Raw genomic sequence first — 26,715 nt, forward strand, 5'->3', positions numbered from 1 at the left:
GTATAAATTCACATGCAGAGTGAGAAACACAAAATTGCTCAGAAAACCGTCCAGAAATGCCAAATATTTCACACATCTTTTGTTAAACCTAATAGATACCTTTATGATAACACATATATATTTAATGTTCATTGTCCTTCATGTGTTCCACTCTAAAAATGGTTGTTTTGTTTTTCACTGGACAAAACAAAGTCGTGTTTTATGTTACAATAAACATTTGGGCAAAATGAAATGAAATGAAATTAAATGAGAAAATTGGTCTTAAACCTTATTCTGAGTGGCAGTAAAAAAAAAAGTCTTTAAAAGTCTTAAGGCCACCTTGCCTTAAGCTGCAGGAGCCCTGTGCATGTCAAATCCAACCTAAACGAAGAGCCAGCCTCCATTTACGAGGAGCCCTCATGCCGCCACGTGTGCACCCTGCAGCTGCAGCCTGTGAAAAATGTTCCTGTCTGTCGAAACTACAGACGAGCAAAACGAAAATCACCAGTTCATAAACCATCAAAATCTGTTATTTGGAAGTATTTCGGAGCTGCGGTAGACAGCTGCATAATGAAAATGGGAGCATATCTGTTGCGTGACGTGAGTGAAAACAAATGTGATTCACTTGTGATCCTGACACGAGTGCGAGTGAGACTACGTCACCCCTGCAGTTTATGTCAGTGATTGTGACTTAAACAAGCTGCAGATGGACTGTGACAGGCTCGAGGGCGTAGGGACGGGTTAAGGAGTGGAGAGGGAGCGTTTTTATTTTCTGTGGTGGGTGAGATATTCTAAACAAACAACAGTGTTGAAATTGTGAGTTTTGTTTTTTTACAACTGGAATTACATATTTGTTATTAAAGAGAAAAAGCCAAATAAAGGTACAATATGGTACTGGTACTGAATATTAGTCACCGAACTAGTTCAAACGTGAACAGTACCCAAATCTAACTGATAGTTTTTACTGAAAACTCTGTGATTTGGGAACTTGCTGACTGCATCATCATGATTGCTCTCAATGTTTCTTAAGGTTGGGTATGAAATATGTTTATCTGCATGAAGGCATTCTTCCTCTCCTCCTTCTCCAGATGTTCTCGGTTGTATTGGAGCACCGTGGACCCTCGCAGACGCTGCAAGTACACGTGTAAGGTGACAGAAGCGAGTACTCCTCTCCCTGGTGAGGAACAAGATCCAAGGTGGGACAAAGAGGAGAATCACACGATAGTCCACAGCCCCAACCACCGCAGAGGTCAGCAGAAACGTATTTATTTTTTAAAATTACCATCGAAACCCTGGCTTACAGTTATTCACGTAATCTGACAGTAACAGAAATGTTTTTGCTGAAGATACGGAGCTAATGTGTAAATTTAAAAAAGGTACCAAGCAAATAAAATGATTGGGTCAATGAAACAGATTCAGCTGTTCTTTTCTGCTGTCTGAAATGTTTCTTTTGCAACAAAAATATTAAATGTTGTCATATTTTATGACTATTTGCACTGCTGTCGGGCCATTTTCCACAACGCCTTTTTTTTTTTCTTTGACAGAAGCCGAGTCTCCGGATCGTGTAAGCTGCCCATCCAGCCCGATAAAGTCCACTACCCCATCGCCAAACTCTAAACAGCACAACACACCCGGATCCAAAAGTCCTGGTTACACACAGACCAGGAGACCAGCAGGAGGATCATCTCGACCTCTTCCCTCCCCGGGTAACTAGTTAAGATGAAATGATGAAAAATGATTTATATATTTTGACTTTTTCTTTTTGTAAACACATTTTCTCTGCGTTTTGGGTGTGAAAAGTGGAACATGTTACTCACAGAGTGACGTGCGTCCATTTGAAAAACTTCACCTCTTTTCACTTCCTGTCAGCTCTTCAATAATGTTGCCTTTGCTTCATTGTGTTATTTTTCATCTTCCAGTCTGTGACTTTACTTTCCACAGTTAATTTTGTATGTATTGTTAGTAGGATTTACCATTTGTTTTTGTAGTGTTTTTGATAATCCATTGAAATAATGATGTTTAGGGGTCGACCGATATTGGTCCTTCAGGGCTGAGACCGATTATTAGTACTTAATAAAACCGATAACCAAATATTTGGAACTGAGTAAATGAAAATCTTTTTGTCAATATTTAAAGTTTGGAATACAACAAACTCAACACAAGCTTTGTTTAAATGCTTTTAGCAAATGCTTAATCAAAACTGAAAGTGTCAACAGCATATACGGCAACTTTTTTTTAATAAAGTTCTGTGAAAATTTAAATAAAAAACAAGTGAATAAAAATAGCTTCCTGAGGTTCCTGAAGTTCCTCCTGTGATGGTAGTTGAGTGTAATACTCATTTTATTGGCGACCATTAAAATGAAAGGCAGATACGGATAATCTGCAAAATGCCAAATATCGGCCCTGATAACCGGCGAGACTGATGATCTGTCGACCTCTAGTGATGTTTACCAGCTTGCCCAGCTGGCTACACATGTACAACCTCCTCCTCACTCTTTGTTATTTGATGCTCTCAGGGTCCGCTCCTCCCAAATCACATCACATCCTGACACTGAGGGACCTGGAGGACACCCGTCGGCCTCGCAGGCTCTCATCAAGAAGCCGCTGCAGTTCCTCGCCAACAGAGAGCGACCCATCTGTACCGATGACCCTCCGCTCTGGCGGCACTGTTCACTCCAGATGTTCCCTATTCAGCTCCCCTCCGAGGTCCTCAAACTTGGGAGCAGCCTCGCCTCCTTTGTCGCGACAAAACTCAGCATCACCAGTCTGGAGCTCCCCGCCTCGATCCAACTCCAGCATCTCTGCGGGGCTGTCACCTCGACAAGGAGCCATCACTCACTCGCCCAGAGGGAGACAAAACTTTAAAATCACTACTCCAGTTTCTGCAGAGGTTCCCCAAGACTTCCTGGCATCGTCTGAGGCAGAAGATGCAGCAGTGGCCACGACTAACGGGATCTCACTCGCCCCGGAGAACCTGGAGGAGGAGGTCGCCCACCTGATGTCCCAGGAGCTGCCGTACACTGTGTTTGACACCGACACCGAGGTAGCGGTGGCCTCCATGCTGAATGCAAAGCTTGAGTTTGACGAGGCGTTGCTCACTGAGAATGTGACGCTTCACTGCGGTGCACAGGGTGGGAGAGGAGAGGTGGAAGGCATCGTGCAAGACGGGGAAATGCAAGTAGATAATTTGGACTCAGAAGTTGAGGATTCAAGCCATTACTTTAAATTTTCACGCACAGTGGTGTGCGACGCAGCTAGCAGCTCAGACGCCTCAGGTCAGGTCACTTCAACTCAGTCTATCTCACAGTTGGACGGCGCGGACGGCGGGTCAGAGAGTGATGAGAGTGAGACGGGGGATGATGAAGCTCAGGACACAGAAGGAGAAGATGGAGAGAGTGACATTCACACCAATCATAATACACCGACTAAACAGCTGACGGTCGCTCTAAAGAGGCTGGAGTCCATCTACACCGTGTCGCAGTCGACAGCTGACCCAGAGTTTCAGGAACATCCTCAACCATCTGACGTTCTTGGAGCAAGTTATGCAAACGACGACATGTCCGTTCACGAGGAGGAAGTCCCGATGAGCTCTGAAACATCTCAAAATGATGTGTACTTGGATTCAACTACAGGACATTTAGTTTCTAGTGAAGACGGGACCATAGTTTGCCCAAATAACATCCAAGCCGATGATAAAGATGAGAGTAGCTCGTCGGCCGACTCCATTGAAGGATTTAAAGACGATTTGAACGACCCTGACTACTCTCCAGAGCGTGAGCAGGGTCCAGAGCGTAAAACAAAAAGATCTCCCACAGCGCAGATGAAAAACCTGTTTGTAAAGGCAAAACGTCCGCCATCGAACTTCAAACGTTTGTCGCCAAAACCGTGTCTTCCACAGCAGCGCAGACTCAAACTGTTGCTGCCACCTCGACCTGCACAGATAGTAAATAATGCGTCAGGTTCCCCCCCTGCCTCTGTTTGTTCCGTTCCACGCGCAGTCACCTCCCCCATCGTGATCAACGGCTTAAACGTACCCATTCAGCCCAGCGCTTCAAGGGGCAGAGCCATCGCCATCCGCTTGGACAACTCGAGGCCAGGAAGTCAGCAGCAAGTCGGGATTCAGAGTCAAGCTGAATCCGCTAGCGCACCATCAATCCTGGCTCCGACCCCTCAGGTCCTCCTGGTCAACAGACAAGGTCAGATTCTGATCAAAGACCCGAGATCAAACACGTATCAGTCGCTCAGTACAAACTCTCCTACCTACAATAGAATAAGCCAGATTGCCAAGATTCTCCACAGCGGTAACACCTTGCAGCGATCAGTCCCGCGTGTCATCATAAGGCCTCGTTCAAGCGTCGCCGCCACAAGCGTCCCTCCTCCCAGTAATCACACAACAGCAGCAACCGAGAGAAAATTCATTGTCAGAATGGTGCCTGTGAAAACCATCGGGACACCGGCACCCACAGCTCCCAGTGCTCCCACAGCTCCCAGTGCTCCCACAGCTCCCGTCGTTGTCCAGACTGTCCCTGAAGCAGGTTTCGCCAACACGGGAAGCACAGCCCAGGCCATAATTGACAGAGCCATGGCTACACACCGCAGCGAGCCAAACACACAACCTAACATCCTCCGTAATGCTCGGCGGCAGAAGGTAAAACATCGGAGATCGGCCGTGATTGAGGACGCAACGGTTTCATATCGGTCACCAGCTGCACCTTCAGAGTTGCCCAGCAATGAAACAGATTTCAGCCTGCAGCCAACACCTGCGTCAGCACGCCCCCAGGTGAGAGTCAAGAGAGTGTCGTCGGTGACTGAACGGCCGTCCAGGAAGAAATCCAAGATGGACTTTTTAAGGGATCCCACAAGTGAGCAGGAGGACATGAATGAAGCCAGGTATTCAAAGATTTTATTTCCAGTTTCCTTCACTGCAGTGAACAAGTGTATAAGATTATAATAAGCTATTATAATTAATGGACTGCAGGTTTATTACATGTTGTCCAAAAACTAACAGCGCTGCAATACATGTTTACATTTCCACTAAGTATAAACTGTTATTAGAGCTGCAGCTAGTTTCTATTTTCATTGTTTGATTGGTTCTAAAATGATAAACTGAAGGTATATTTGCTGCATGACCATTATCTTTCTTTTGCATAATTTAAAATTTTTAAGGGACAATTAAACTCCAAATCAGAAGTACATATATTTTCCTCTTCCCTGTAGTGTTATATATCTAGATGGCACTGGGCTTGTGGTGCTCCAAGTACATGTGAAAAACTCGACAGCGATGTCTCTTTCCTAAAAACTTGACTCAGGTAATCAAGGGAATCCACAGGCCTCGTCGTGAGCAGCGTGTGCACCCACTGCCAGCTTACGTAGCACCACTGAGCTAGCTAATGTCACAGCTTAACCGAGGAGGACGCCGATAATTTTAACGTCTCATGACACGAGCAACTCGTCCATGAATGAATGCACGCTTCCTTCTGCACTGTGATACGGCTGGGGGTGTAGTGCGGTAGACAGAAAATAGTTCCTACATGAAACTGCTCAAAAAAAGGTTTGTTGATTATCTTGAGTAACCCGGTCATGATTTCTGTTGAGAGACATCGCTGTTGAGATTTTTGACTTATTATTTTGGTGTTTTGGGCACAACAAGCCGAGTGCCGTCTAGTTCTGTTATATTGAAGAGAAGGCCGATATCTCCAACACTCACAACTCAGTCTAGCTCCATAAATGGCATCACAGGTAAGAGGAGAAATATGTATTTTTGTTTTTGGGGTGAACTGTCCCTTTAAAAGAGGAACTTCACCTATATTATTTTCATGCTGTGTCATCTGTAATATTCCTGGTAGGTTCATTCAGCAAGCCTGTTTATCGTCGCAGTGCATTAGCGAGTACATTTTGACAACCCCAATGAAGTCAGCAGCAGCAGCAGCGCTGCGCTCACTGTGACATGTTTTGTCTCAGGAATCACTTTAATGATTTACCAAAAGGTTTCTTGTTTTGCTCCAGCAGACCGAGTGGTGTGAGAATGAAAGCTCCAACGATGAAGGACATCCTTGATATGGACCAGGAGAATAAGTACGAGCCTGAGCCCGACGCCGAGCCGTTGAGAATAACTGCTCCGCCACCTCCCACACCCTCCAGGTTAGTTCATCTCATCGGTGTCTTCATTCAATCATTACCTAAAGTAACAAAGAGGCAAATAGTTATTTTCAGGTTACATAAATTTAAAGATAATTTTTTCCTACCTCCATGTTTGAGAGATACAAATGCAACTTAATTTAAAACAAGAAAATTCTGCATAGACATTGATTTAAGTACATTTTTTTTTACAATATAGTTCCTCAAACGAGTCGTTTTTCTTGCCAAAACGGGCTTTATTTGGAGACATTTTCTGAACATGCCCATAAATTATTAAAATGTGTTTGATTTTTTTTCCTGTTGTGTTGCTCACATTTTTTGGTTATACTTTTATTTATCTGATCTTTACTTTCTGCTCAGGCATCCTCGGGTTGACAGTCCGACATCACACGCACAAACAAACAGTCACATTCTGGGTAAAACACACACGTGGGTCAGCGCTCGCCATGGAGACCTCTGCGAATGGGGCCCTTATTCAGGTTTGTAACCAAACATTATGTTTTGTTTTGGGTTTTTTTTTTTTTTGGATCTTCATAATTCAACACCAGCAAAACAGCTACTCTTCATTAAAATCGTTTATTTTTCCGTCTGAATCTTATTCTTAAAACACGGTCTTTTCTCATTTTCAAAAGGCATTCAGAGAATAACCATTTATATTTTGACATATTGAGGTGATTTTTGTTCTGTTATTGGTATTATTATTCTATATAACATATAGAATTGCAATTAAGACACAATTCATTCAGCAGGTTTTAGCTCGGAAGAAGAAGCACCTGCTCCCAATCAGAGAAAGAGGACGTACATGAATCAGCCCCACCTGCGTTTTGAAATCACCAGTGATGATGGATTCAGTGTGAAAGCTAACAGCATAGAGGGTAAGAGCTGCCTGTTACGTTTTATTTTTTGTGACAAATTTGAAATCTGTAAAAGTTTCATCTCAGTCAAACCACCTGTGCACCAGATTAGAGAAGTCTTTGCTAACGGAGGAATAAACGTTGTTCTGCTTTGAGAATATTGTCAGCATTTTTGCAGCCTTGCAGCGCTCTCACACCTTCTTCGTCTCTCTCCTTAGTTGCCTGGCGAGCGGTGATCGAAGGCGTCCTGGAAGCTCGAGCGGGCTTCCACCTGAAGCAGCTGCCTCTGGGCGGGATGAGCGGGCCGCGGGTGCTCGGCATCGTCCACGATGCCGTCATCTTCCTGCTGGAGCAACTGGAGGGAGCTGCAAACTGCCACCGCCACCGCTTCCGCTTCCACCGCTGTGAGGACATCGAGGAAGAGCTTCCCCTCAATCCGAGCGGCTGTGCTCGCACTGAAGTCTACTCGCGGTACAGACAACGTTACTGTTTGTCATAACTGGTTTTGTGGGTTTCTCATTTTTGTTTCTTGTTTTTTAAACACTTTTCTGATTAATTGTGTTTCCTGACTTTTTCTCTTTAATTAGGAAAGCCACTTTTGATATGTTCAACTTCCTGGCATCGCAGCACAGAAAGCTCCCAGAGATCGTAGGCCCCTTTGACGAAGAGGAGGATGAATTCCCACTGAAATCTTCCAGGTTAAATTTGTGCCGCTTTTCTGATCCTAAACTTGATCTTTTAGCTTTAAACCCACTGCGAGCCGCAGTGCAGGATTTATGTTTGTTAAAAGACAGCTCAGCAGATGCTCATGTTGACGGCACCTTCTCTGCGTCTCACTGACAGGCGAGCCACCAGCAGTGAGCTTCCCATGGCGATGAGATTCAGACACCTGGAAAAGATCTCCAAAGAAGCAGTAGGGGTTTACAGGTGATGGCAACAAAATCAGCTGAAAGAAATGATATTTTATAATGTCCAGTGTATTTAATTGCTTCCTGTTTTGTTATTCTCGTAGATCTGATATTCACGGTCGTGGCCTTTTCTGCAAAAGAAACATCGAGGCTGGCGAGATGGTGGTTGAATATGCCGGCACCGTCATTCGCTCTGTCCTGACTGATAAACGGGAGAAATATTATGACAGTAAGGTAAGTAAACCTTTCAGCACAGACAGTGTTGCAGAGTGATTTAAAATTTGATCTCATTAAATGCTTTTCAAAGGACGAATTAGAAGGAGATTTCTCTTCTACTCTTTCATTTTTTTTCTTTTGAGTTGTGAGACTCTTTTGCTTGGTTATACTCTATAACGTCTATTTTGTGTTTTCTGTCTGTAATTGTGTTTTTATTTATGCTGCTGCTTCCCTTGCCCAGGTCTCCCTTGAAAAAGAAATTCTTAAAATAAGAATTATTAATCCCACATAAGAGAAATTCACATAGTACAGCAACTCTAGAGTTGGGAGCAATAGAAATAAAGTGCTAAATATGATAAAAAAAAATACTACAAACAGAAGAAATAATGGAAAAACCACACACACTTTTCATTTATAAAGATACTGTATGTCTATTAAACTCAATGGGACCTTTCCGGTTAAATAAAGGTTTTTTTTCTCCTGAAAGGCCATACCTCAGCTTTAAGCTTTTAGATTCTTCTGAATGTAAAAAAACAATCACAAACTCGGCTGTTAAACCTCCCTCCATCAGGGCATCGGCTGCTACATGTTCCGCATCGACGACTTTGACGTGGTGGACGCGACGATGCAAGGCAACGCCGCCCGTTTCATCAACCACTCGTGCGAGCCCAACTGCTACTCTCGTGTCATCAACGTGGACGGCCGCAAGCACATCGTCATCTTCGCCCTGAGGAAGATCTACCGGGGCGAGGAGCTGACCTACGACTACAAGTTCCCCATCGAGGACGAGAACAGCAAGCTGCGCTGCAACTGCGGGATGAGACGCTGTCGCCGCTTCCTGAACTAGTACCAACCCCACACACACACACACACACTCACACACACACAGCGTACCAATAGCCATCTTGTTTAATGCACTTGAAGTCAGGAGGATTTCGATGAACTGATGAAGGCGACTGTTGTGACGTAGCCATGAGTGTGAGGTCGCTGATGCACACCTGCGTCTGCTGAATGCTTTGTGAGTTTGATGATGGACGGCGTGTGTTCATTTCTGTCCTCTGAACTGCTGTCAACAGTCACAAACCAGATTAGAGCCATATGTCGAAGCTTGGGGTGAAAGCTATTTATATGATTTCAGACCGCTGGATCATTGGTCCGTTAGGAAGTGCAGTTTAACTAGGGAAACTGTACATTTTTGGGGATTTGTGTACTGTTTCACCATCTCATATGCACACACACTTTTCACACTTTTTCAGTTTTTTTTTTGAATTCGTCAGTAGCCTCTGCTGGAACTCGGGCCAGACAACAGCTGCCACACAAATACAACCAGCTACAAACATGGCAAAATAACATATCCTGATTGCAGCTATTACGATGTAAAAACGGGATCTATTATATTGCTGATGACTGTGTTTTTTTTGTAAATACAAGGTCACAGAGAAGAATGAGGAGAATTTATTCAGCACCTTACTTTGACGCAGCCTTCTGTGGCTGCACTGCTGTCACAGCAGACGGGACAAATTTCAAAATAAACACATTTGAGTCCTCGTGCACATTGTAGTGCAGCTACATTTTAACCTCACTCTGGATACTACGAGCTGGGACTCCAATATTTTAGGTGCTGGTGACGTTTACCCCAAAAGGTAGTTTTAATATATAGTCACCCAAACCTTCTTCCCACCCCCCACCCCCCCTCATTCAGTCAGTTCAAATTTCCTGTTTTTATTTGTGACGGCAGAGATGCTGTGATCTTTTATCCCACAATTACAGTCTGTTCTTTATTTGTTAATTTGTGCAGTTTTCTGTATTTTAAGGTATATGAGGGAATTTCTGTGGTGCAGGGTTCAAACATACTGAATATAGTGATCTTGCTCTGCACACTCCCTTATAAATCTTTTTGTATTTTTGTATATTTGAACAATAAATGTATATTCAACAAGCGGATGGAAATAAATGTGTTTGAGCTTTTAACTTTCTATTTGTAAGTGAAGGCTGACTAACAGAACTGCAGCTGTTGCAGAGTAGTAATAAGTTAATCTAAGTTTGACCTTTTTTTTCTGTTTTGTTGCAGCTGTTTTGCACCCTCCTCCTCTTGTTTCTTGTCTTTCACAGGTGTACTACCTCAACTGTGTTATTATGAAGCATGATTTAAATTAATTAGACACTGAAAAACAGCTTCCTCATTTCCTCATTGTTCAATCTTTCTAATCATTACTTCCTAATAATATGTAAACAAAAAACATCAATACTTTAAAAACACTGAATTGATATTATGCCTGCCATTATTTTGAAATAACAGGTAGCCCCCTGTGTGCAGCCTCACCCAGCTGATGGATGTAGATAGGGTTCTACAGTTTAGGTTAAAGGCTGAATGCTGTGCAAGTAAGTTTTGTTTTTTAGGATTAATAATTGACACGCAACGCTTTGTTACTTTCTCAGCTCATTATGGATGGATTTTTCCCTGTACATAGTTGTATAAAGAATTTCTAAACCTGTTAAATATTTTTTTACCTACAATTTTTTTTTAATTTATGTTCAATAAACATTTGAAATGTTCAAAATTTGCCATGTATTTGCGAGTGTTTTTAACAATGAGTAAATATTAAATGACTGAATTCAGTATATCACTTATATGATACATTTTGAAGTATGTAAAAAATACTTTTGATATATTTTAAAGTATGTAAAAATGCTCTTCTATGAATAAAATCCTGTTAAACATGGTTTTCACACATAAAGAGTCAAATTGAGACAAAGAAGGAGGCTTTTAGTGTTTTCAAGGCAGGTGAAGCAACAAAGCAACAAGGTGCTCTTTGGTTAAAAAAATGTAAAAATAGTTGAAAAAAAGGACTAAACCATGCCGTCACTTCTTAGGATGAAAAGCTTCAAATTTAAAGCTATTTCGTGGTTAAACATATAAAATTAAGCCAACGTGTTTTGGCCACACACAGCCCTAACAGGATATGACCGTCATGCGTGATCGTAGGTCACTATTCCTGAACTCTGCAGCGCCACTTTGCAGTCAGCTTCGCTTGGTGAAACATCGTGGCAGTTATCCACAGCTGGACCGGAAGCACCTCACGTTTCTGCACACACATCACACTTTTCCTCGATGTTTCCATTTGAAAACTTCAGCCAGGTTAGCTGGTTAGCCAGAGTCCTCTGAGAAATTGGCAAATAAAAAAAGGGTCTACTGGTTAAACTTTACCTGCAACCCACCGCTCACCTGCAGGTCTGGGCAATATAATAAAGAATATTATGTTTTATCAAGATATGAAACAATTTGTCGTCTTAGATATTGGATATTGATGTATCGTGCAATGGAATAAATGGTGTGTTTTTTCCTGATTTTAAATGTGCTATTCTCAACTTATCAGATGATTGTATTTGTTTTAATAATTGCCTTTACCCACTCAGTCATTATGTCCACATTACTAAGGATTATTGATCAAAAATGGTAGTGTGTTCATATTTTCTCATAGTATTAATAGCCATTACTACAGTAATGTCACATCCAAGAGGGAATTTGATTAAAAAATTCTGTCTCCCAGTTCTAGCATTAACGAAGGAGATTTAAAAATATCAATATATATATTGTATATTGACATAGAGCCCAAAAATATCACAATCGAATTTTCAGTCCATACCGTCCAGCACTACTCACCTGTAAAGTTTCCTGAGCCAGCAGCATATAGCGGGGGGGCCGACACGACATCCTTTACTCGGATTTCCGGCCCTCTTGTGCGGATCGCATCCATCTTTGAACTTGGTCTTTATTTTGATCTCAACTGCACACGTGTGCAGTTTTGTGACTACATCTTGCACTGTTGTGACATTATTGCGTTGACAAAATCCATCCACAGACAAATTAACACCCGGCAGAATACTCAAAACAGCTAATCTGGTATTTCCTGCTGCTCATTTGGTGTCATTAGGATCACATTTTACCGTGATGACACAGAGACTCACAAGGTGAAAACAATAGCAGCCGGCACGATGTTGTCAAAGCTAGTAGAGAAAAATAAAGAGTGTAAAAGGGCCAGAAGCAGATCTATACTTTTTTCTCTCTCTCTACTTTGTCTTTTCTATATCATTGAGAAATTCTGGATCTGGCCTGGTGCCTATTGTTTGGGTAACTTCAGATATACACAGTGCTGTTTCCATTACCTTGTCTTTTGCTGCAGTGTTCGTGTTGCAATTTTTGAAACAGTCTTATCAGGTTTCTATGGATTACTGAGAAACTTAGTGAATGTCCCCGCACTGCTGAGTTGAGACCAGCAACACCTGCAAACTGGCATCATGCATATGGACAGACTAAGTAAGCTGCTGTATTTCTGGGCAAATATTCATACTTTTTGAAATGTGACACTTCTTCCATGACACAGCACCGTCTAAAATTAGACTGCTCCTCCACTTAACAGGAGTTTGATAAAATAATAAGAATCAGAATCCAGTTTACTGCCAAGTAGATTGTAACATTTGAGGAATTGGATTTGGATGATTAGTACATAATGTAAAGAAAACAGCTAAGAAAAATAGAAAATGGAGAAGAAAAACGCATTAAAATATATTTGTAAAAAAAACCTACAAAAATATGTACAAGAGCGTTGCAGTTTTTAGAGGCCTTAAGTGTAAAAATGTGCAAATTTGTCAAAAAAATTGCAGAAGTTCACAGTATGAAATATAAATTGAATGTGTGAGCGGTGCAGAGATGTAGTCCCACAGATGTCTGTTAATGTAATGCATCCAGACAGATTTGAAGTTATATAATTTCTGATTACATAACAAGAGCACTGATCAATCAGAGTTCAATCAGAGGGGCGTGGGAGTTTTATCCTTTAGGTTTAATGTTATTCAAGGACTTCTTGTTGAAATCAGCCACATGGCTCTTTCCCAGAGTTTTACGTTATGCCTTTGCGGCCTTGAGAAATTTGTGAACGTAAGGGCGAGACAGGTGTATATAAAGAGTTACAGTGTGAACTTTCTCTTACACTCAGAGGATCGTCACCATGAAGGCCCTGATTTTCCTGGCTTTGCTTGGAGCGGCATGTAAGAGAACAACCAAATTATTATTATTTTTTGTCTTTGAAATGGTTTTAACTGCTAAAATGTTTATGGATTTTGCATATTTGTGTTATTCATGGCAATGGTTGTGTTTTTGGGCCGTATTTCATATTATGTATGTCACATTTCAGATGCTGCAGCTGATGATAAGATTGTTGGTGGGTACGAGTGTCCCAGACACTCTGTTCCCTACCAGGTGTCTCTGAACGCTGGATACCATTTCTGCGGTGGATCCCTCATCTCCAGCCAGTGGGTGCTGTCTGCTGCTCACTGCTACAAGTCGTGAGTCACAATTTCTTTTTGGGAGCCCTGCAAGTTTTATTGAAGGTTTTGACTTTAATACATGGGACATTTCTGAATATCAAAGCAAGCAAAGCAAAGATAAATAGTGATCGTGCATCAGCACCAGGGTTTTATTGGTCTTTTGCCCTCTGTAGTCATACAGCCATACACCAACATGAACACGTCAGTTTAAGTTGAGAACAAGAGATAAACTTTTAAGTTTTTACTGTAATTGTAGAATTGTGATAAAGTTGACATACCTTAAACGTTAAACGAGTTTAAGTGAAACAAGTTAGTGCAGTATCATGAACTCAAATGAAGAAACAACATAAGATTCACCAATGAAACCTTAAGACCTTTAAAAGTCTTAAAAGGCATTGCATTTATTTATCTAGAAATAAAGCCTTAAATTGAATTAAAATGTCTTAAATCAAGCTTTCAAAAGTCTTAAATGTGCTTTAGGAATTGTTTTTCTGATTATGCATTGTAAAAGCTTAAAATAATTGATAACTTTGAAAAAAATAAAAATAAAAAGAATTTACAGAATGCCTCCTGCATTAAAACTACCAAAATGTCATGTATTATGTCACAATAGATTTTAGGCAAAATTAAATTAAAGTAATTAATGTCAGTTCATGATTTCTCTTCCTTCAATTATGGCTCCTGTAAAATTGTTCTTCAACTTCATTACAGTTGGCATTTAAAAGGTCTTAAAAAAGTCTGAAATCCATTTTTCTTTAAGCTGAAGGAACCCTGAGTTAATAAAGTAAACACAAACACAAAATCTAAAAAAGAGACACATTAGCTGTTGCAACATCATTTTTTGGAGAGAACTCAAAGGAAAGTAAGGTGAGCCTGAGCTTTGATCCATGCCCTTTTTCTCAGGTTTCATGGTATTAATCACACACTTAAAGTTCCACTCAGCCTAAATTAGGAAGAAAGTTGGTCTATGGGATGTAAACTACTAACTATTTGATAAAGTTATAAATGTTCTGTTGCAAACTTAGCTCAAAATGTTCAACCCTGTTAGGTCTATAGACCAATGTAAACCAATTCACCCATATGCATTAATATTTGTGTACCTGGTCAATATGTTTTCCCAACAGTTAAATATGGTATTACAACATAATACAAAACATGATAATTCCCTCTTATAAAAAAAAGGTTATGAGGCTGAAATGTTGCATCATAACAGGAACTTACACAGCATGCAGAGATCATTTTTAAGAATACAGACCTTTGAGCTGTCCTAACTTTCATTCCTCTCTCAGTCGTATCCAGGTCCGTCTTGGCGAGCACAACATTGCTGTGAATGAGGGCACCGAGCAGTGGATCGATGGCGTCAGGATGATCAAGCACCCACAGTACAACAGCCACAACCTCGACAACGACATCATGCTGATCAAACTGAGCCGCCCTGCAGCCCTCAACAACTACGTCCAGACCGTGGCTCTGCCCTCTCGCTGCCCACAGGCTGACGAGAACTGCCTGGTGTCCGGGTGGGGCAACACCTCCGCCAATGGAAGTGAGTGTGGAGAAGAAGTGATGATGTAGGCTGACTCATAGTGTAATAATTACTCAGTCAAAGGAATATAAACAGCTGCAACCAGACTTTATTTGTTATAAAGGTCAGATAATAGTGAAAATTGTGATAAGATGTCATTTAAATAGCCTCTTTCTCAATTAGAGGCTCGGTCTGGTTATTATGCAGTTCATTTTTAAAGAAATTCTTTGGATGTATAAAACTGGTTTGTTGGCTACCAGCTAGAGAAAATGTTCACTCACACAAAAATGTATATATGTTTAAGCTTTTGTCAATATGAACATGCCACACAGTGTGAGCTTGGGAAGGTTCTCCAAAATTCAATCATTCAGTTAATTTTTTTTTTTACTATCTTTTTATTTATTTATTGTAGATTTTCAGATAATTTTCTTTTTGCTCTTCTGTTGTTTCCTCTTTTGTTGCTCATTACCTTCTTTACCTATTTTTTTGGAATTTATAAAAAAATAAATTAATAGATTAATAAAATTTGCCCAAGTTTCAAAGTGTTAAAAAAAAATTGATTGTATTTTCCATCTTTGCCGAGCAACAGTTTTGTGTGAAAGGAACTAAAAGCCTGTCCCATATATAATTCAATGATTTAAGCAAATAATAGCCAGGTTATTAATTGAAGTTTTATGGTATTCAGTTTTCAATGATATGAAAACGGGAAAAGCTACATATCTTACCACTGGAAAGGTGGCTACCACCAAACATTTAGCATTTTTCAAAGAATTAATCTGAAAATAGAAGTCGATTTATACTCCTAAAAACCCCATTATTTCCGTGTCATACAGAGTGGTAGGTGCAGTAACTGAGACTTGCCTTCTTTCTCCGCAGACAACTTCCCAGACAGGCTGCAGTGTCTGAGGCAGCCCATCATCGATGACAGGATCTGCAGGAACGCCTACCCCCACCTCTTCACCGAGAACATGGTCTGCTCCGGATTCATGCATGGGGGTGCCAGCAGCTGCCAAGTGAGTTGGACTGAACCACTGTGAACACATGGGGAGTCAGGTGGTGCATGAGTGTGCATCTCTTCCAGCAGCATAAACAGCACACAGAAGTTCACACCACAGCAGTTATTTTTTCACTGACACTTTTCTCCCGAAATGCAAATGATGCACATATCCACTTTAATACATATTAATTTAACAGAATAATACATTTTAAGGGCACCCACTTTTTAGATTACACCACAGCCACTGCTGTGTCTGTATCACTGACTGCAGGAAGATGATGAAACAGTATTGCAAGAGACACATCTTAACCCTCTGAACATGCTTCCTCCTCTTGTGTTCTTTCATGTCTGTGATTGATGCAATTTTAATTCATCTTAAACATACACTATATAGAATTGTCCTTAAAAAAAACTTGATTTGAGTGTATTTGATTTTGAAAAATGACAAAAAATGCCATTTTTTTTTAAACAAAAGAGAGACATGCAGGAAAAACCATCGATCAGTACACACAATTTCCCAACACTGATCAAAAAACAATTAGAAAAATGTTTTAAAAAATGGCAATAATTATAATAGATTTTATTTGTAACACTATGCAATATTTCAACTCTAAAATACTGTCATATTTCTTACCTATTCTACTGTTGCATTTATATTTAGCACACTTGTAGTACAATGCACAGATTTGTACATATTTCTTATATTTCTTGTGCACATTTTTGTGCATGTGTCGTTTGCACATATTTGTACGTTTTCCTATATTTCTCTTTCTTACAACATATGTCTTTGTTATATTATATTTATATTATATTGTGTTATATATTGTAGCATAATACATTCATTTCTCTCTATTATTACAATTTCTCTGTGTCTATATACATCATAAGAGCAACTGTTGTGTGTCTTCATTTCCCCCCGGGGATCACTAAAGCGCTGATATAGATTTTTACACTCTTCTAACCACACCCAAAGGTGAAACAGGGTTAAAACTTTCAGACAGAGAGGGCAGCAAAACACTGGTGTTAAGTTATTCTTTAATGCAAACTGTGACTGTTACCTATTGCTCTTCACCATGATGACAGAGTGTGTATGTGTTTATGTATTTATTATGACCGCTTACGGTAACATTTAAACTGGTTATTCTTCCTCCGTGTGTGTTTGCAGGGAGACTCTGGTGGTCCTCTGGTGTGTAACGGTCAGCTGCAGGGAGTCGTGTCCTGGGGTTACGACTGCGCCATGAAGGGACACCCCAGCGTCTACGCCCGCGTGTGCCGCTTCAACAGCTGGATCAGCAACACCATGCGCAACAACTAAACACACACACACCCATACATCCCCATGTGCACGCTGGCATTTCAAAATCATACTCAGTGTTCATCCTCAGTTTATTTGGAACACCCCATGTATTCAGTCATATACATTTCATAAATAACATATTTAGACATAATACTCAGAGGATAAATTAATAAAATATACATCAGCATCCACTGACTTTGTTTTTTTTCTACAATAAGTTTCACAGTTTTAAAACAATATTAGCATGCTCTTGCTTGGTAATATTCTGTATTCATTCTGTGCTGTCACAAGGCCACTGCTGTCTTGAAATTCAAACAAAGACAACCCTAAAACTTGTGCAAAACATCCATGTGTAATATTTAATTTATTGTACTACAGACACATGCATCTCTATGAAATGCCTTTTGTACTCTGGACGTCACTGGAGCGATGTGGGAGACAAGCAAACTCGAGTAAATAAGCAGTGAGGCATAACTGCATTATGTGTCTGGATTCTTTACATGCATCCCTCAGATGGCTCAGATGGCGCTTTGTAAACTTCGCTGTTTCTTGTTTGCTGAGGCAACCTAAACATACAGAGGAAAAGACAGAGAGAGAGCAGGGGGATAAAGATGCAGCCATATTAAAGAGGGAAATGCGTGCAACTGGTCATAAAAATGATTTACGGATGTTGTGACAATAAATAGGAGAGACCACGGGTAATTGTAAAAAGGGACAAGGATGGACAGGCAGGTGAAAGTAACCAATCCCAGTCTAATCACTGGCAGTATGCAACATATGTCTGATAATTGATGGCTTCAGCCCGATCCTTCTCAAAACCCCATTTACTATGTAATGAAAATGTTTGGTACTATTATGAGGTGCTTCCTAATTGTATATGTTTCTGTATTCACTGTGTCCTATCACTTTTTTGTATTTTGGTAATTAAATTAAGTATGGCTTCCATTCGTATGCATCACAGTACTCCATTCAGTACTTAAAAACTACAATTCCCAAGAGGTGGAGCTTCTACCACCAGGACTGGGCACAGATGTGCTGCATGCTGCCAGTGATTAGACTGGGATTGGTGACTTTTACCTGTTAATTCATGTGTGTGTGTGTGTGTGTGTGTATGTCAGATCTGATTGACTGACAGCGCAGAATAAAGCGACTGCAGAGTGTGCTGAAGTCTTTGCTGCAAGTTTGGACTTATGAACGTTTCCAGCACCTTGCCAAGACTAAGCCAGGGAGAGCTGTGGTTGTCCTGCAACATGTAGATATTGTACCATCTTTAACTGCAGTAATCGGAAATGAGACGGGACAATTCAACTCATTTTTCACCTGCTCGGTGATGATCCCTCTCTGCCTGCAAAAGGACAAACTGATGTCTCATACTTGTAAAAGGTTTTCTGCCAAGACTAATTTTTCAGGTATGAAATTATTGTTGTGTTTTGTGTTCAGTTTAAATGTATATTTGTCTATGTATATGCTGTTTATTATATATTTTGTGTCATAGTCCAGTGGTTAAGTCTTCTGCCTTACATTTCGGTTTGTTTGTGAAAAGTACAAGAAAATTACCAGAAAATTTGCCAAAAAACCAACAAACAAACAAAAAAAAAATTCTAATAACTTATCTGGAGTTATACAGTATTTGTCTCATGTAGGTAATAAAATTTCAGCAGCCCACCTGACCAGCAATCCTGTCCAGATCTCTCTGGCCCTGAGGGGTAAGTCTCCGTCCACTGTAATCACATGTCAAAATAACACGTCACATGTTTAAATCACCACAATATCTTTTTTAACACAGCTTTCCTTTCTCTCTGTCTCTCTCACCCATTTGGGTCCTTCTCCACCATCTTGAGGCCCTCCAGAGCCTGGAGGACCTTCCTCGCCACGTTCCTGGAGCCCACGCTGAAGTGGGCGGGGCACACACCGTTCCTCTGACGCCCTCCGTAGATCTTGATCATGGAGCCCACGCCGACCCCTCCTCGCAGGTACAGGTGACGAGCTGTGGATGCTGGTGAGAAGTGCAAACAGTATATATGTTGCAATGTATCCTCATTTTATCACCTGAAACACTCGTACTTGTTCAGCCGAAAGACATGAAATCAAACATTCCAGCTTATCCAATGTGTGACATTTTTTCCCTGCAGACTCATATGTTATGTGGGCCCAATATATCACATAGATAACACACACAGCAGCTGTGAGAGGATTGTGTGCATATGCTTGCATTGTATAGATTGCACAAGTAATAGAAAATCTACACATGATATAACTGACAAATATTACACAGCTGTAACCTAAAATGGGATCCAGGCTCCAGAGACTGTGTCCAGGAAAATATAGATCATTTTATGTATTTCTCTTTTTAAGTATTTCATTGCTTTGATGTTGGTTAAGTCAACGTTACTGTTAATTTCACAATACAGGACTGTTTAATGTACAGTGAAGTCATACTTAAAGGAACAATTGGCATAGTGAATAGTTGTTTGCTGCTTTATTACTTTGAATGTTGCATCATAACCTTTAAAACGCTCCTGTGTAAACAGCACAGCACTTGTCCTGGCAAAAGACTGCTCATGCAAATTTACTTAAAATACTAACATTTTTTGCAATAATGCACATGACTGAGCATACGACTCGATGAACGAGACCTGGATTATACTGCACAAGCTGTGTGAGTTTGTAAACAAATGTGTTGATATAGTTTTGCTGTTGTTAAACGTGATCTCCTAATTTAATTTCATCAAGAAGTTTCCAGTTTTTGGGCTCTTTGTTCACTGCGGTGGCATGTGACGAAAACAATGTTTTCTTCATGAGTAATTGATATAAAAGTGACCATTTGAGAAGTTAAGTGTTCCTTTAAAAACAAAAACAAAATTAGATGGGGCTTCCTGAAACCAAATTTTATAGAAGAGATCTACATACAATCTTTGACATGTGAAGATTTAACAACCAGTGGTACCGAGCACAACATATCTTATATTATAACTGACACAATGGAAATGCTCATAAACATTATATTCATTTAACTAAGGCTTTAAGTAATGAATAGCGGTATTCTCATTTTTTTAAATAAAGCAATTATTTGTTTTGTTTAGCCAATAAAATGCAAGAAAAGACACATGCCCGGAGCCCAAGCTGTTACCATTTAATTCCTAATTGTGTATCAGCAACAGTTAAAACACCCACAGATCAGATTTTTGGTATTTATATTTTGTAAAATACTTAAAAAGAGAAAAAAGAATCGATTAGTCATTTTAGCCGTTGCAGATGAATTGACGTATGGGGAAACATTTCCAGTATAACCAACCTGCTCTGGTGTAAAACCAGTTGTCATCGCAGGGAGCCAGCTCTTTGTGCCTGGCAAGCTTCACAGTGTCAACCCATTCTGGGACCTTCAGTTTGCCAGACCTGAAAAATCAATTATCAGTGGACGTGATGAATCAACTGACTGGGCTGTTTTCTCAAACAACATAAGGTACGGGAGAATGGGATTCTTTCAGCACATACAGTATGTCTTATGTACTAATTTGTATTTATTACTGTGAGAGTAATTATATTGCAGCTCTCCCAGTGTGTGTCTGTGGGGGAGTGCCAGTACATAGACATAGCCATGCTGTTTCACAGTTAGCATTACTGTTTGTCTTTTTCATAAAGGAGGCCTGCATAAGTGTTGGAAACTTCCGTGAAAATAATATCAATATACCCACAGGCATAATTCTTTTTTAAAGAGGTTGTGACTGATCTTCATGATAAGATAAACTGTATTTATTTAAGGAAAACTGTCACACTAGAGAAAGTACAACAACAGATAAAAATTATAGATCAGGGATACTCAACTTGCTTTGCTTAGGGGGCACTTAGGGGCAAAATGACAGGAGGCCAGGGGTCTGTCGCAGCAGCCACATACATGTTACTGAAATTTTGGGACATTTCTAGGATTTTGGGACGTTTCTAGGATTTTGGGACGTTTCTAGGATTTTAGGACATTTCTTTTTTTCTTTAAGATTATTTTTATGGGGATTTTTTTTCCCTTTATGGATAAGATAGCTGTAGAATAACAGGAAATGTGGCAGAGAGAGGGGGAATGACACGCAGCAAGGACGGAGCCAGGATTTTAGAACATTAGGGGATTAGCGAGGACCTCTATCGGGGGTTGCAGGGGATCCTCCACTTACACATTTATGATAATTAAGCTTTATTTTGATGCCGTTTTATGTACTCTGGCACCATATGTATACTAAAAGTACAAAACATGTCCCAGTATAAATTACTTTATTTTACTGTGAATTAGAAAAAGGTTCAGGTGCCACCTAGCACCCTATCAAGGGCCAGATTTGGCCTGCGAGCCGTAACTTGAGTACCACTGGTATAGATACTGATCATCATCTTTGGTTCATTTTTTTTAATATGATTAAATACAGCAACAGAGAATGATAGTTTTAAAACCTACTTTCAGTTATTAAAAGTTGAAGATAATTAACCTGTTCTTGTTTAAAAAAAAAAAAATCTTGTTATTGTTAAAGACGCTGGCACTGTCTTCTTCTTCCTCCTCTTACATATATATCCTGTATAGGAATGACCATCGTGGCTGACGTCTGCCATCTTGTCTGCAGTCAGGTCTGTCTCACTGCAGCTTGCCGTCTGTGATGTTTAGGAGGCTCTGAAGGAAACTGCGGCACTGAGTTTCAGTTCTGCTTCAGCATCCCCGCTGACTCCCAGGCTGTTACTGTGATTTATCACATACACTGTAGCCCACATACAATATTTATACCCACATTCACTTCTTTAATCATTTCACACTGCTGACTGCAGACCCAAGATACTTTACACTTCATCCAATTTCATTTCCCCAAGTACAATTTTTGTATATTTCATTGCAAAGTCCTTGTTTCCTCACATTGTTGTTATTTTTATCAGTACTTTAAAGTTATTTATCTTGGTGTAATTAGTACCTTTCCTTTTGTTTATAGTAATTTTAATGAGATACATATACTGTCTCTATGCTGTACGTTTGGATTCTGTACTTCTGCTGCTGTGACAGTCTATTCCCCTGCGTATTATCAATTAAGTTTAACTTCTCATTTCTAGAAGCATAAAAAGGAGATCGATTTGACACTTATGTTAAAAGATAGTGAACCAAATATAGTCCTTAAAATTAAATCTGAATTAGGAGCATGCCTGTGTGATCTCAATTGCAGGTTTAAGTAATTTGATACAATGCTGCAAATCATACCTGCAAACATTATGTGCAGGTCTGGGCTACATCGAGGAGGATGACGCCCTTACTAAAAGAAAAATGTAACTAAAAATATGACTAAAACTCATGAAAGATAATCGTGATCAGTCAATGCTCGATTTGGTCCTATGCTCACACGTTTAAAGAAAAAAAGGAATGAGAAAAATGGACAATTTCACAGCCAAATTTTTGTGGATCACATATCCTCAATATTTGCACTAAGAAAGTATTTTTAAACTTTATACTGCTGTTGCACTACAAGACTAATCAGCACAATATAGGATTTGGCTTGGTTTCTGTTGAAAACGTCTCCATTGCATAACTGCTGATGTGTGAGTACAGTTTATGGAAATGTACATGTTTTATTTAATTTTATTGTATCTATGTGTTCATTTTATTTTACTACGCAATTTGCATAGATATTATCATCATTCATCATTGGATGAGTGTGTTTGTGGTCAACACTCTTTTCTTTAATAAAAACATACTTGAAAATGCACTGAAGTAACATCTGACACTGCATATGTCATGTGCTTTTACAAGTTACTAAGGATGTAAGGTCTGTTTTTTAAACAGGCCATTTTTCTCAATATGTTTTATTTCACAAAAAAAGAGATCGGTTGTTTCTTTGGTCCTAATGTTTGTTCTGTGTGTATCATAATTCATATATTTTTTTGGCCAAATACTGAGAGCCGTCAAATCATGACATCATAAAACTGTAAATGGAAAAAAATTCAGTGTTTTTTTTGTAAAGCACTGAACCAAATAAAACTTAATTTTAAGGTAGGAATATCCTGATATAATTATATTTCTCAGTAGAATTTACAGGTACATTTTTTTTCTTTACAATGAGAAACCATGTTACATTTTACAAATTCATATGTTATGTTTTACAGATTTAACTGTGTATAAATGGATTTTACAATGGATTTTAAAAAATTTGAGTGTTATATTTGAATATTCCTTAAAACTTGAATTTCCCTTTTGATGTTCATTCTAAAAAGATAAATAACAAAATGTGTTTAGCATGAATATAAGAACACTGACAAAAAGAAAAAGAAATGATGGTTTTCTAACGTGTAGATTTTCAATTAATTTGATTTGAAGATTTTTACACATAAGGTGACTAGTGATGGAATTGCAGACATTTTTATTTTTTCTTCCAAATAGATGGTGTAAATTTTACAGTTTAAAAATGTTGTAATTACAGAGTTTTAAACTACATTTTCAAGTATTTCTGTAAAGTTGTTTACATCGTCACTGTATTTTCTTTTTACATAATTATTCTGGCAACCAGTTTTTCCAATAAAAACAACAGATTTCTTTCTTTTTTTATTTATTATTATTATTACTATTATTATTATTATTATTATTATTTTTTTTTTTTACAGTGTAACTAAATCAATCAGTGGGCCCAAGGTGCATTTCTAAAGAACCCTCCCATCTTGTTTCAATAAATAAACAATTAATGACATTATTTTATTAAATTGACACTTGAAATCATTAACTCCGGCTTTAAATAAATACAAACAAAACATATTTTCTCACTACATTAAGGTCAGCTGCTATTTTTGAGCCGTTGTTCCTCATTTACATTCACAATCAGCCTGCTTGACTGACAGCTGGATATCAGCCAGTCATGTCGTGTAGGCTGGTTTGCGAGATTTACTTACTTTTTGAGGAAAGCTGACAGAGCCCTCACAAAGTCCTGCTGGTTGACATCTTTCACCGTGACGCTGGGCATCTGAAAAAGCAAAACGGAGACCAGGGTGAGCTGAAAACTAAACGCTAAATCTTCACATAATGGCTTTATTTAGCTGCCAAAAACGCCGTTTGAACTCTTTGCTAACATTAGCTGCTAACTAGCTAGCTAAACCCTGACAGCACTCATCACGTCTCTGACAGTTACCCACACATAAAGCTCTAGTTATAAACTAAACAGTGATAGCAAATATCTTACTTTTTGTATATCCTAACGTGTAAAGCCGACAGCCAGGTGGCAGGTCCCGTTTGGGATGAAGTTTAGCCGATGTTAGCTAATGCGGCTGAGGGAAGGATGCTGAGGAGTGATGGAGGGGGAGGCTGCCCTCATTTGGAAAGGATGATACAGTAGCCTGAATTAACCTCACCAGCAGCTCTAAATTCCTCCATACCCCAGCCCTTAAACCACATTAACTCTAACAGTGACGATAATATTCACTTTTAATATTTTAACATACCGTATGCTTGGTGTGTGTATCAAATTAATGGCTAAACAATGTTAAAATGAGCCTTTTCACTGTGATGCTCGATGTGAGCTGTTCCTCTTGAATCCCAGCAGAGGGTGGTGCTGTGAAACATGTCTGGTCATTTCTCTGTTTCAGCAAAGGCTTTTCAAGAAGTGTGCTGCAGTCAGCAGGCGAGGAGGAGAGAGCAACCAGAAGACACCATCAGTGGATGGTTAGTAACCTCATAGTTGTTGTTTTTATCAGCAAAAAGCTTTTGCTGCCTGCAGATATCGTTATTCATGTTGCTTGTCTCTTTGATGCTGCACAAAGTTGTGGCCCTCAGACTGATTTTAAGCCCTCGACTTGCCTTTCAAAATATACTGCATGATTAACACATTATTGGTTAATCAAGCAAGATCACTTTGCATTTATTTTCATTTCACACAATGGCAGGGCTATCATACTGTTTGTAGACATGCATTAAGAAGGAGCCATGCAGGTGATGTTTTCTCATAAACAGACGGCAAATAAGCAAACAACCGGTTACCTAACACTAGATATTTTCTGCAAGGTAGCACATATGGCTAGAAAAGAGGCATAAAGTGGACACACTGTAACAAATTGCTGTAAAACTACAGCAAAATTCTTACAGTAATGTCCAGTGTGTGGAAAAATATAGTAAAACATTGTAAATTGTAATGCTTTTTGCAGCCAGTATTACACTTCAAACTTTACATTCTACTGTAGAATATTGTAATAGATTTAATGTTAATATTATGTTGAAATAGTTATTTCACAGTGACACTGTAAAATAACGGTAGCATGCAAGAAACTACAGCTGCCAGTAATTTTATGGGAAAATTGTTACTGTGAAAACTGCTGTTAATACGACCAAACTCTACACAGATTACCCATAATAGAGTCCAGTCAAACTTTGTAAATGTTGATGCCATTTGGAGCCAATATTGCACTGCAAACCTCAAAATCTACTGGAAAATACTGTAATAATTGTTACTGCAATATACTGTTGATGTAATTTACAGTAGTGACACTGTAAAATTATGGTAGTATGCTGGCAATTACAGCTGCCAGTAGTGTAATGTAATTTTACGGGAATTTTTTTTACAGTGCATTGAGGGCTGCCTGTTTCAGGAATGGTGGAAAGTTGAATAGTCTTTACACTTAAAGATTAAAATGTTGTGTTTGTGTCATTTGTATATGATTTTTTAAATAACCTGTATCAGGCCCTTGACTTAGACTGACACAGTACATGTATAAAATAAGCTTATGGATCAAAATGAATTCAGAAATTCATGTAAATTATGATATGCTTTAAAGGATGACCATGAGATGACCACACTTTTCATTGAATATAATAGCTTTTTCATCACTGATGCATAGCTGGAATGACATGCCATCTTTTTAGATTCAGGTCAGTGCCAGGCCTCCAAGGTGACCATGACTACTGTCAGTATTTAATTAATAAAATCACTCATTCATGGCACCTATGCAATAATGTCTAAACTCAGCAAAGCAAGAAAGCTTCCTAATCAAGGTGACTAGCTTTGTAGCAAATTCCTCTTTTGACCTCCAGTGATCTGCCATCCTTCCCCGTTCTCCAGTCTTTGCCTTAATTCCTGAAATCATATTAAAAGTAATTATTCAAGCCACCCACTGTTGACCTGCAACAGTATCTGCAGGTGACCTGTGAACTGAGTTTAAATTCAGCACAACTGCAGAAAAAAAAAGTTTTTACAGGAGCTGTAGTTTCAAAAAACTTGAAAGTAGTTAATTATTTTGTGTATAATGTGTAAAAATAACGTCAAATGCCAATAATCAGATGCGTATTCTGTCATATAGCCAATTAACCCGGAGAGTAGTCTTTCTATAGTGATGTGAAACACAAAAAGCAAACATTTTTAAATCAATACATTCAATAATTGAATGAGATGATTCTTTTTTAAAATCAGAATTGTAATGTTTTATTTTAAGTGGATGCACTTATCAATTAATCAACATTTTATTTGGGAAAATACCAACAATCA

At 39.3% G+C, this 26,715-nt stretch overlaps 3 protein-coding genes and 2 long non-coding RNA genes across 8 annotated transcripts in view; 4 read left to right on the forward strand and 1 right to left on the reverse strand.

Moving 5' to 3' along the window:
* The window catches only part of kmt2ba (lysine (K)-specific methyltransferase 2Ba), a 35,555-nt gene extending 25,521 nt beyond the window's left edge, over window positions 1-10,034 (forward strand). For 2 of the 3 annotated variants that reach the window (XM_042505979.1, XM_042505981.1), the window contains exons 26-36: window positions 1,068-1,228; window positions 1,524-1,685; window positions 2,496-4,869; window positions 5,986-6,120; window positions 6,478-6,596; window positions 6,867-6,992; window positions 7,190-7,442; window positions 7,559-7,669; window positions 7,815-7,898; window positions 7,984-8,113; window positions 8,667-10,034. In XM_042505979.1, coding sequence (XP_042361913.1) covers window positions 1,068-1,228; window positions 1,524-1,685; window positions 2,496-4,869; window positions 5,986-6,120; window positions 6,478-6,596; window positions 6,867-6,992; window positions 7,190-7,442; window positions 7,559-7,669; window positions 7,815-7,898; window positions 7,984-8,113; window positions 8,667-8,942 — 3,931 coding nt within the window. In that variant the 3' untranslated portion in view covers window positions 8,943-10,034. The remainder of the gene's footprint in view (window positions 1-1,067; window positions 1,229-1,523; window positions 1,686-2,495; window positions 4,870-5,985; window positions 6,121-6,477; window positions 6,597-6,866; window positions 6,993-7,189; window positions 7,443-7,558; window positions 7,670-7,814; window positions 7,899-7,983; window positions 8,114-8,666) is intronic. The other variant, XM_042505980.1, reaches the window with a different exon arrangement.
* A 3,070-nt stretch (window positions 10,035-13,104) lies between these two features.
* On the forward strand, window positions 13,105-17,346 carry LOC121957561 (trypsin-3-like). Its single transcript, XM_042506191.1, has 5 exons — window positions 13,105-13,144; window positions 13,291-13,441; window positions 14,713-14,966; window positions 15,822-15,958; window positions 17,108-17,346. Exons 1-5 carry the CDS (start codon window positions 13,105-13,107, stop codon window positions 17,255-17,257), a joined length of 732 nt encoding a protein of 243 aa, XP_042362125.1. The 3' UTR covers window positions 17,258-17,346.
* Window positions 17,347-17,420: 74 nt separating this feature from the next.
* Window positions 17,421-24,529, reverse strand: LOC121957562 (40S ribosomal protein S19). The gene is made up of 6 exons (XM_042506192.1): window positions 24,424-24,529; window positions 24,137-24,207; window positions 20,535-20,635; window positions 19,052-19,235; window positions 18,906-18,960; window positions 17,421-17,805 (listed from the first exon to the last, which is right to left on the reverse strand). The coding sequence occupies exons 2-6, from the start codon at window positions 24,205-24,207 to the stop codon at window positions 17,758-17,760; spliced, it is 459 nt and encodes a 152-aa protein (XP_042362126.1). The 5' UTR covers window positions 24,424-24,529; the 3' UTR covers window positions 17,421-17,757.
* On the forward strand, window positions 18,378-19,149 carry LOC121957563. 2 transcript variants are annotated; one of them, XR_006106791.1, is made up of 3 exons: window positions 18,378-18,648; window positions 18,883-18,945; window positions 19,090-19,149. It is a non-coding gene; the product is annotated as an uncharacterized LOC121957563 (long non-coding RNA). The 2 variants fall into 2 exon arrangements; XR_006106790.1 differs by having other exon boundaries at window positions 19,026-19,097.
* Window positions 24,164-26,715, forward strand: part of LOC121957564 — a 34,218-nt gene continuing 31,666 nt past the window's right edge. Inside the window, exons 1-2 of the long non-coding RNA XR_006106792.1 lie at window positions 24,164-24,232; window positions 24,827-24,902. This is a non-coding gene — a long non-coding RNA (uncharacterized LOC121957564). The remainder of the gene's footprint in view (window positions 24,233-24,826; window positions 24,903-26,715) is intronic.

Source organism: Plectropomus leopardus, chromosome 18 (genome assembly GCF_008729295.1).
Source record: "Plectropomus leopardus isolate mb chromosome 18, YSFRI_Pleo_2.0, whole genome shotgun sequence".
Classification (NCBI taxonomy): domain Eukaryota; kingdom Metazoa; phylum Chordata; class Actinopteri; order Perciformes; family Serranidae; genus Plectropomus; species Plectropomus leopardus.